This window comes from Chelon labrosus, assembly GCF_963514085.1.
Source record: "Chelon labrosus genome assembly, chromosome: 5".
NCBI lineage: Eukaryota > Metazoa > Chordata > Actinopteri > Mugiliformes > Mugilidae > Chelon > Chelon labrosus.
In genome coordinates, this window is record NC_140341.1 from 2595811 (window position 1) to 2606817 (window position 11007).

Sequence of the window (11007 nt, forward strand, 5' to 3'; positions counted from 1 at the left end):
AAACTCAAAACCAAACCCTTATCCTGTCGTTTTTCTGAAGTATAAAATGTATAACAGTCACTTGGAAACATTTTTCTGCATTGAAAACTTTTACTTTTCATTCATTACGTACATTTTGCAATTTGAACCAGCTCAAGTAAAGGAACAGTGAATTCTTCTCTTCTGTTTAAGGAATAAAGATTCAACTGGTTTCAAAGTGAACACTGAAGGTAAAGACAGGATGAAGTGCACTGAGGACAGAAACAAGCTTCAGTCCTGCACAGACTCCCGTGAACCCTCGTAGTGCTCGGCTGTCTCCTGGCGACCATCGCTGCTGTCCTGAAAATGAGAGACGAGGTCTGTTCAGATCCACAGGGAGGCAGCAGAGGACTTTAACTTCAACCAACTCCTCCTCTGGGATGATTCTGACAGAATGGACTCACACTGAGGAAGGACTGAGACGAGGAGGAAGAGGAAGATGAGGCTCGTCCGGGCGCTTCGCTCACCTTCGTCCGCTCAGACAGCCATCTCTTCAACTTCTGATCTGAGGGAGATTTTTATTTAAAAAAAAAAAATAAATAAATCATCAGATAAACCTGGTCATTCAGTATATTCAGGTAGTCAGCTGACCTCATTCTTTGGACACATAATGTTGCTGAACCTAGACCTGAGCAACTGCAGCAACCCCAGATCATAGCACTGCCCCCACAGGCTTGTACAGTAGACACTAGGCATGATGGGTGCATCACTTCATCTGCCTCTCTTCTTACCCTGATGCCCCCATCACTCTGGAACAGGGTAAATCTGGACTCATCAGACCACATGACCTTCTTCCATTGCTCCAGAGTCCAATCTTTATGCTCCCTAGCTAACTGAAGCCTTTTTTGTCCAGTTAGCCTCACTGATTAGTGGTTTTCTTAAGGCTACACAGCTGTTCAGTCCCAATCCCTTGAGTTCCCTTCACATTGTACGTGTGGAAATGTTCTTACTTTCACTATTAAACATAGCCCTGAGTTCTACTGGTGTTTTTCTTCCATTTGATTTCACCAAACGTTTAAGTGATCACAGATCACCATCAATCAGGATTTTTTTCCGACCACATTTCTTCCTGGAAGATGATGGTTCTCCACTATCCTTCCAGTTTTTAATAATACGTTGGACAGTTCTTAACCCAGTTTTAGTAGTTTGATGATTTGACCCAACCACAGGATGTGTCTTTAGACATGGTTGTTGAAGAAATGAGAAGCTACTCATTGCGTCAGTTGGGCTTAAATAACTTGTTTCCAGCTGAAAGATAATCACCCATGCAGTAATAATCCAATAGGAGACTCGTATCTATTTGCTTAGTTAAATCCAGGTGGCTCTTTTTGGCCAGGCAGTGTATTTGTAGTTGTACCAATGTGTATTTCCAGAACCAAAAGGAATTGTGATGGAGTATTTCTGCAAAAAAACAAACAAACAAACAAACAAAAAAACGCTTCTTTAGTTACAATGTTTCCTAATTTTAGTCTGATTAAATGTTATTTGTTGTCCTCAAAGTTAAATGATCCTGTCAAGCGCCAGATACTCTCCTTTATTAGTCTCGTTTGAAGGCGTGGAGGTATTCTGTGTGTTTATATCTCCATCTTCTTTAAATTAATGTGACTACAATGAAGGAATTGGTTTTTGATTTCTGAAGGAAGCCCTGTCATTAATCAAGCTGATACCTGATGTCTACAGGGGACCAGCTGCTTCCTCTGGACGAGTTACCTCCATCAGGATTCATGTTCAGAATCAACAAAGAGCTAAAACCAAACCTGTGATAGATCAGCCAACGGCGGTCTCAACAAGAGGAAGTTTTACATCCTTATTCTCGAGTCAAAACCTCAGATAAAAGTGATTGAACAAACACTTACTGTGCTTCTTGGAGTGGTGCACAGCCTTGTAGGACCCGAGCATGGCGAACGGATGGTAGGACAGAGTGAAAGGGTAGACGATGGAGCCCTGGAAAGAAATACAAATATAGCTACAGTGCACAGAGTGAATCTGTTTCCATGCAAACGTTAGTCAGGACACATTTAATACCTTGGACTGGTGGTTGGGGTAAGAAGCAGCTGGTTTACATCTGTACAGAGCCAAGATTTCCTCCAGAGGCAGGCTGTCCTGGAGCAGAAACACAAGAAAAACAAGGATCAACCTTTAATCAAGTTTAGAAAGGAATTAGGAGAGTCTGGAATGTTTGTTTGGAAGGAGATCTCTCTGGTGTTTGAAATCCATATAGAAGAAGAAGAAGACTATCTAGTAGTAAATGATCTGATTGCACCGGTAGATCTTTGCTGGAGCAGAATCGGTTCCCAAAGGAGAGAATCCAGACCAACTATCCACGTTAGAGACTAGTGGCGGTAAAAGGAGGCTGGATGTAAGGGGACCACATGAAGTCTGGAGTAAATGAACTCCATCCTGAACAAGAAGAAGCAACAACTCCATCCTCCAGAGACATGGTCCTCAATCTGGTTTCATCTGTGAGGAGAAGGATTCATGCTGCAGCAGGAGAATGAGCTCAAACACTCCTCAGTGAAGAAGAAGACAAAGGAGACGAAGAAGGAGAAGATGACGATGATGATGATGATGATGATGATGATGATAAAAGGAGAAAAAGAAGAAGATGATGAAGACAGAGAAGAAGAATATGAAGATGAAGAAGACAAAGAAGATGTAGATGAAGAAGGAGAAGTTGAAGGTGAAGATGATGAAGAAGACAAAGAAGATGTAGATGATGAAGAAGGAAAAGAAGACGAAGAAGATGAAGATGAAGAAGGTGAAGATGATGAAGAAGACAAAGAAGATGTAGATGAAGAAGAAGGAAAAGAAGAAGAATAGGAAAATGAAGAACACACAAAAGAGGAAGAAGACGAAGAAGATTAAGATGAAGAGGAAGATGATGATGAAGAAGACAAAGAAGATGTAGATGAAGAAGGAGAAGATGAAGGTGAAGATGATGAAGAAGACAAAGAAGATGTAGATGATGAAGAAGGAAAAGAAGACGAAGAAGATGAAGATGAAGAAGGAGAAGATGAAGGTGAAGATGATGAAGAAGACAAAGAAGATGTAGATGATGAAGAAGGAAAAGAAGAAGAATAGGAAAATGAAGAACACACAAAAGAGGAAGAAGACGAAGAAGATTAAGATGAAGAGGAAGATGATGATGAAGAAGAAGACAAAGAAGACAAAGATGAAGAAGAAGAAGAAGAAGAAGAAGAAGAAGAAGGAGACCCTGTATCTAAACTCACCATAATCATGCTAGCGAAGGATGAGAGGATCATGGCCTCCCGCTCTAAACGATCAGGATACCTGGAGCTTCCTGAGCTGCATGTTGCTCCTCTGTGGTGAAGAAAGTAAAACAGATGTGACTGGATGTAGAGGAACATCTGTAATCTCTGAGTCCAGATGTCTTACATGACGTCTCTGTCAAACACATCCAGTCCTTCCTCCTTCTCCAGCCACCAGAGAGCGACGCTGATGGCCAGATCGTAGTGAGCCTGAAACACAACAGATCATCATCAGAGAACGTCTTAGTGGTCGACCAGCACCGTGGCGTTGTGTTTGTTTTTGTACCAGGTCGTCCAGCAGCGTGGAGGAGCCCTTCCCTTTAGGATCGAAGGAGTTTTCTCTGAGCTTCTGTCCAATGTAGTTACGACTGTTTGAGATAGAAAACCACGAATCAATCAGCTGCTGCTTTAGGTTCTTAAACCGCCTCTGAGGTTTTAATATCAACTCACATCAGAGCTTCCACTTCTCTTTTCAGCTGCTTTGCCTCCATTTTCCTACAGAAACAACAACAACAACACATCTTCATCTCTTCAATCCTGGCTCTCTTAGTTTGTCGAGTTCAAAATCATCAACTCTGTGCTGAGAGCAACGAGGTCTGAACATCTTCTGAAGTGACCAGAATGAGAGCTGAGTAAATAAAGCACTGACTTACAGCTGATGATGAATCTGTTATAAAACACGCCACCAATAAACTCACCAGTACTCTCAATCTGAATCCACAGCTCCCAATCTGAATCCGCTCAAAGCCCTCGACATGGACGAGGTCTCTCAACCTGTCCAGGGCAACACAATCCTCCATCATGGAGCAGACGTCTCAGGTGAACGACTCATCCTGAATAATTTATAACCGACCTCCAGTCGCTCTGACCAGGACAGAAGGAGATGACTGAGGTGTGGAGGAATGTGTAAAGATAAACATCCTGTCTTCATTTGGTCTAGATCTAAGGATGTGTTTGTAAAAGAGACGTTTAACTGCTCACTGGACACACACTGGCCACTTCATTAGGTACACTAGTCAATGTATTCTAATATAACAGTCCTGCTCTAAATCTAGTCTCCATGAAGGTCCTGGTGTTCAGCTTTAGCTTCTAATAACTGAGAGATGTTGATTCTACTGTGTTTTCATTCTGTGGTACTATTGAACTGACAGGTGTTCCTAATATTTTGACATTTTAATCTAAATAACAGAAACTCTTCAGTGTTTAGTTCAGTCCAGTTTAACAGCACCACAGACTCCATCCTCCACAATGATCATCAGGTCAATCACCACCTTCCTGACTCTGCTTCTACATCAACTCAACATTAGAGCAGTCATGAGGTGTACCTAATGAAGTGGCCAGTGAGTGTAGATTAGTTGCAACAACTATTTGATCCATAAACACCATCACCAACTTCCTGGAGTCCAAGATAACGTACAAACAAATTAAATTTCTTTAGAGCCTCGAACAAAAGTACGAAACTCTGACATCTGAGCAGAGTCAACCTCAAACCTGATCATACACTCACTGGCCACTTCATTAGGTACACTAGTGAATGTATTCTAAGATCACAGTCCTGCTCTGAATCTTGTCTTCGTGAAGGAAACTCTGAGAGACTGCCGTCGTCATGACTTGGGGAGATGATACATGTCTTAGAACAAGCTGTAAAGTCTCTGTCCCTCGTTTTAACATCAGTTGAACACTGTCCAGCAAATGTCAGGGTAAATAAATAAATAAGAACTTGTGTTATTATTGTCTTAAACGTGTTTGCTTTCAGATACTTCACAGCTTTTTCCAAAATATGTGTCATCTCCCCACAAGTCAATCCAACATTAGAGTGTACCTAATGAAGTGGCCCGTGAATGTAAGTGTGAAGGACTTTCAAGAAAATATATATTAACGTTAATGTGAAAATTAGGAAGTTCAGCATCATTAAATAATACCTGTTAAGTAAACACATGCTTTAGATTATAATAACTGACACATTAAGAAAAGCTGGACTCTGTAGTAGATGGTTGAAGTGGTTTATTGGAAACAACAGAGCTGCAAACACTGATTATTATTATCTGTGTTTGAGAAGCAGGAACAGTGAAATAAAACCATTTGAACTATTTATTTAGTGTTGGATGATTTTTAGAAGCTGTTCTTCATCTTGTTCAGTCAAATAAATGTAGAGGAGTAAAAAAACTAAACAACAAAGACCATAAATACAGACACAAGTTAAACCTATACAACATGTTTAGCAGCAAACATCTTTATTAAGCTTTGAGTTAAAATAAAGTTCAGAAATAAGCAAATAAAAATAATCATCATTCCACTAAAACAGTTTGCTCCAGCTTTGCCTTCTCACTCTTCTTCATCCTCTTCTTCTTCTTCTTCCCGTCCTTAAAGACCGGCGAGCTGAGGAACATGCAGTCGGTGAACTGATCTCCACGTCTCATTTTGCTGTTTGAAGACACAAATAAAGACGTTAACCCTGGTTTGTTTTCCGTGTCTCGGGCTCAGAGACGAGGCGTCCTCACCTGTTCAGCGGCGGCTCCTTGTAGCTGACGACGCCGTCACGTCTCCTGGTTCGTCCTCTGCTCTGACAGTCCGGGGTCACCATCGTGTTGGTCACCGTCGTTAGGACTCGTCCTGCTGAAAGGAACCAGAGCGACTCGTCAAACAGACACAGAGACCCAGAGCATTTTATTAGGAACACCTGAGACATTTAATGCAGTCCATCTCCATATATTAAAGGGATGGACATTTGGACATCTGGAGCTTTCTAAAAATGAAATGAGGCTTGACTAGACTTTGTCAACGGGCATGTTGGAGATTCAAAGGTCAAATGGAAGAAGTTTCTTTAGTAACACACCTGGAGAGGCTTCAGTCATGACGGCCTCAGACTCCTCCGTCACCGTCCCCCTGCCCGACGTCTCCCTGCTGGGAGTCCTGAGCAGAGACTCGGCCTCGGTGTCAGCGGTGCTGACGTCGTTGGAACGCCACGGCGGCAGCTCGTTGGTCAGCAGGTCTCCCAGGTTCTGATGCAGGACGCTGACGTCCGACGTGTTGGACGTCCTCGTGCTGTTCAGGGAGACGCTTTCGCTTTTGTCTCTGGTTTTCCGTCTGCAGAGGGAAAACGTCTCTCGGAGGTTTCTGGGTCGTTTTGTTCTGGACTTTGACTTGTTGGAATCAGACGGAGGTTCAAAGATGTCACTGAAGTCAGACTGTGAGTCCGACACGTGGACATCATTGAACTGTTCTGCACCGACGTCAGGACTGTCAGTGCTGCAGAGAGGATCAGGGCGACGGTACGATTCCCTCTCTGACCTAAACTCTCTGTTGCTTCGACTACTTTTCTTCTTCTGGTCACTTAGATGGCCGCCCCGCTCCTCCTGCAGCGCGGCTTTCTTCTTGCCGGACCGTCCCGTTTCCTCTCTCCGGACCTTTTTACGGTCCTGGACCTCAGAGCCCGAGGCACGGTGGCAGTCGTCGTCGCTCCTGGACTCCCGAGTGGCCACCCAAGGACGCTTCCAGGAGCTCCGAGTCTCCGTGTGCGGAGCTGATTCACTTTCTGTTGGCGTCTCTGCCTCCTGGACGGACCCTTGGTCCCATGAGGTGGTCTCTGGGTCATAGGAGAGGACAAACGTGCTCCTGCATCGTTTTCTGGGAGTAGTGCTTGGGTCTGGATGAGCACTGAGCAGCATCTCTTCAGGGAGTTTTGTTCCTTCACCTGCTTCCTTAACTTCCTCAGTATCAACCGTCTCCGGTACGGGCTGAACGTTCTCGCTTTCATTAGAGGGTAGTGTCACGAAAGTCTTTCTGGAGACCGAAGACTTCTTCTTTCCTTTAGACCGAAACCTCCTCGATGTGATTTTGGAGCTTATTTCCTCGGCGGCGTCTTCTGTCTCTGCGTCTCCTCTGGCTTTTAACAGCTTTATTTTGGGATCGGTGAAACAATCGAATAGATCCAGTGAGACGGCGTCAGGCGGCTCGGCGCGGTCGCAGGACTTGAACTTGTCCTTTTTCTGAGATTTGCCCAGTTTGGGAATACGAGAGGTGATAACGTTACTACCACACTGTGTTCTAGATGTCTGAAGCTCCGGTTCCTCTGGTTGGAACAAGGAACCAGACGGTACAACGCTGGACTCCATCCACTCTGCACTCACTTCCTTGTTCTTGCTTCTCTGATTTCTGGAGTGGCCTGTTCTGTTGGCTTTGGTTTCCACGGCGACTATCTCGGCAGCATCGCTCAGCGTCATGTCCATGGTCGTGTCCAGGAGCACAGTCTTCTCCTGGCTGCTGCCGAGCGGCGGCTCTGTTTCCACGGCGGCGGTGTCTCCGTCTCCTGTGGACTTTTCACACGTCTGACTGTTCCTGACGCAGAGGACCGACTTTATATCGAAGCCCGACTGAGAGAACATCATGGACAGCCTCTCCACCTCGTCCCTCAGGCTGCTGGACGGACGAGACGTTGGCATCTGGGCGGCTTGAGGAAGTTGGCTTGAAAGTCTTTTAACAGGATCGGTGTTTTCTGAGGAAGAGAAAGAAGATGTTACGTCAGGTAATCATCATCCTGGAAGGAAGATCAGTTTCCCAGTCTATAAATTATCTGTGGCTGAAAGTTGGTCTGGAGTCTGTCCGTTAGAAACTGATTAAGCTCCAGCAAAGATCTGCCGGGACAATCAGATCAACTAAATGGCTCTGATTGGTTGGAGGACTATCCAGCTGATGAAGAACTGAGGGCTGGTCTGGTTTCACTCCTGGTTTCCTGAATTGATTCGAATCTGATTCACATCGTGCCGATTTGACATTTTGAGATAATTTAATTTAAAAATTATTTTACTTTAAACTACTGTTGTCATTAGATCCAGAGATTCGTGGCGTCTCCTCCATCTTTTCCCTCTAGTTTCTCATCTTTCAAGCGTCTTTTCTTTTGTGCAGCTCTTCCCTGTCGTCGCACTTTTTCAGTCCAATCAGCTTTCAGGCCCGACGGTGCTCTCAGAGTTGGAGCATCTGTCACGTTCTGGCTCTCCCTCACCTCTCCACCAGGCTCATTGTGCGGTCTTGCAAGATTTCTAACGAGAGGATGCAGGAAAGGGCATGTATTTTATGAATCTACTTTTTTTTTTTACCTTTGCAAACATCAGCTGACTTCCTGTGTCTGTCCTGGTTTGCTTCAGGCAGGTCTGTTGACATCTTCTGAATGACACACGAACTCCTTGAAGCTTCTGGTTGTGGTGGAACCTGACCTGTGACACTAAAACACAAGAATGAAAAGGCAAGACAGTAAAGAAGAAACGTCAAATCCCATCCAAAGCAGCAGAAACTACAAAAAACATTTTCAGCCTGAATGAACTCATTGCTGACCTTGATGCTGCTTGAACGTCCTGGTTGATGTCACCAGATAAGGTCTTACAGTCCTCCGACAGTTTCAGGGAATCCTGTGGGAAATAAACAGTGGTGTGGTTTAATAATAATAATAATAATCGTAGCTTATTTTTTCTTGATGACAGCCTCTGAGAGCATCCTTACACTGTCAGAGAAGAGGTCTGCCACCATGTCCAGGTGCTGCAGAGTGTTGCTGTGCAGGTTTTTCAAGATGAGGAGCTGCAAGAGGAAAACAAACATATCTGTAGTTAATATAATTAATTCGATAGAACATTTCAGAGACTGTGACGACATCGAACGCACCAGCTTCCTGTGCTTGTACTTCCTGGTGGCCAACTCGAAGCAGAGCGCCTCCATCTGTTTGTGCAGGTACACCACCTCCGTCTCCAGCTGCCTGCTCCTCTCCCTCTGGGCCTCCAGGGCCAGAGCTAAGGCCCTGTTGTTGGTCTTCAAGGAGATCTTGAAGAAGGAGGAGGTGTCTGGTCAGGAAGAGGCAGAGATCTGTGTTAACATCCAGACGTTTTCTCTTCCTTCAGTAAAACAGATTAAACGACTCACTGAGAATCTTATTTTTGATCTTCGAAGCTGCAGCTGACGTCTGCTTGGCAGCTTTGGACGGTGTCATCATCTTGACGGGGAACATCTTCATCAGACGAGCATGAAGACCTGCAGGGGAAAAATGATAAATATAAATAAATAAATAACCAGAAACACAAGGTGAAAGCAATCAGTTTGTGCTTTAACACAGAAAACCAACAGAAATGTTTAAAACCTTCCAAATACAATCAACTGTATCTTTATCTTTATTCTTATGTGCATATTATTATCAGTTTTCCTTTCTGGGGGGATTTAGTTGAAAGGTTTTATTTAATTTCTAGCACTTTGAATTCTAAAAAACTAATTTTTCTAACTGTTATTTTATCAATCATGACATTTATCTCTCCCTTACATGACAGCTTGTACCTTAGTCTCCATGAAATCATCTTTTATCAAGATGAAAACTCAAGAATTTAATACTGGCTCATTTATCTGAATGGCAGTTAGGCTAACCCAGCTATGCTAACTGGTACAACCGGACATAAAAACCGTAATTTGGACCAAAACCTACCGTCTTTAAACGCCGGAGTCTATTTCTGGGTTAATTCACTAGAAAACGTCCGAAACTGAAGATTAAATGCCGCGAATCGTGACTTTACAGGTTAAATGAGCGTCGTGGAAAACTAACTCAGTTTTAAAAATAAACAAAAAGTCCGCCGTGCATCTGCGCATGCGCCCTGGAGGCGTGTCCACAAAACTGTGGACCAATCAGAGACGATGTATTAGTGGGTTTTTCTACCCCGACTGAGTCTTTTCAGGCAAAATTGTAATTTGCAGCCTTACAGTCCAGATTGAGATCAAACATACATTAGATTTATACATTTTATTTAAAAGAAACAAGACAGTTTCATTATTCAAATGTAAAAGTGAAAATTAAAAATAAAAAGAGCATGTGCTTTTATTTTTATTTACGTTTTAGACTTAGATGAACTTTATTGATCCACAAGAGGAACTGCTGGGTCACGGTTAGTCTCACATAAAGAAACACTCTTAGAAAAACAAGTAAAACAAAGATTAAATGAAATAAAATATAAGTAAAATGTAGTAAAATAAAATAAAAATAGTATAAGCAAAAATGTACTTAATTAGCATCTGAACAAATGTAAAAGAAACAGAGAGCTAAGAATATATATTATATACACAGGAATGATAGTAAGGTATAATAATGTCCATTAACATTAATAACATCAAGTTATCTGTTACAGAAAGGTGAGGTGTTGTTCAGCTGGACTGAGAATGAGACTGAGATTAACTTCTGTAACTCTATAGCTCTGTGTTTTGTACTTTATAGGACCTTTATAATTATTTATTCTACTATTTGTTCAACAAAGTTTAATGTAAAGAAAATATCTGATGAGCCTTTACGTTATGTACATAGTCTGGTCTCTACCAACACACTGATCATAGCCGGTATGTTACACATAATCTATTCAAATGTTTCTGTCAATATATCACATAATTATTCTCTCTATATAACATGTTATCTTTTTAGACTTTACTCCCACGTTTTACATATGTACATATTGTCCATACTCTTATCTGTACCTGTTTTTACTTCTCCAACTGTTCACACACTGTAGGACAGAGCACAGCTTAAACTCTAATACTGTCAACTCCCTTACTACGACCAATAAATAAATAAAAAGAAAGAGATAAAAATCAATAGGATAAAAACCAAGGTAAATGAGAAATCAGTTAAATTAAAATGCCAGAACCACAGATGAGGAGTTTGAAGCTCATCATCAACATAAAGCTCCACAGATTAGAAACA

General features: G+C 42.6%; 2 protein-coding genes across 2 annotated transcripts; both read right to left on the bottom strand.

Annotated features, from left to right (window-relative positions):
- Positions 1 to 249: 249 nt before the first annotated feature.
- On the bottom strand, positions 250 to 5110 carry c9h2orf80 (chromosome 9 C2orf80 homolog; the record flags this gene model as incomplete). The annotated part of the gene is made up of 8 exons (XM_084544781.1): positions 3738 to 5110; positions 3574 to 3655; positions 3415 to 3497; positions 3249 to 3339; positions 2044 to 2121; positions 1875 to 1962; positions 423 to 523; positions 250 to 318 (listed from the first exon to the last, which is right to left on the bottom strand). Exons 1-8 carry the CDS (start codon positions 3812 to 3814, stop codon positions 250 to 252), a joined length of 669 nt encoding a protein of 222 aa, XP_084400907.1. The 5' UTR covers positions 3815 to 5110.
- A 164-nt stretch (positions 5111 to 5274) lies between these two features.
- sgo2 (shugoshin 2) lies at positions 5275 to 9282 on the bottom strand (the record flags this gene model as incomplete). Its single annotated transcript, XM_084545595.1, has 8 exons — positions 5275 to 5711; positions 5789 to 5903; positions 6124 to 7782; positions 8384 to 8508; positions 8619 to 8692; positions 8784 to 8858; positions 8943 to 9118; positions 9198 to 9282. The coding sequence occupies 8 exons, from the start codon at positions 9280 to 9282 to the stop codon at positions 5576 to 5578; spliced, it is 2445 nt and encodes an 814-aa protein (XP_084401721.1). The 3' UTR covers positions 5275 to 5575.
- Positions 9283 to 11007: the final 1725 nt, after the last annotated feature.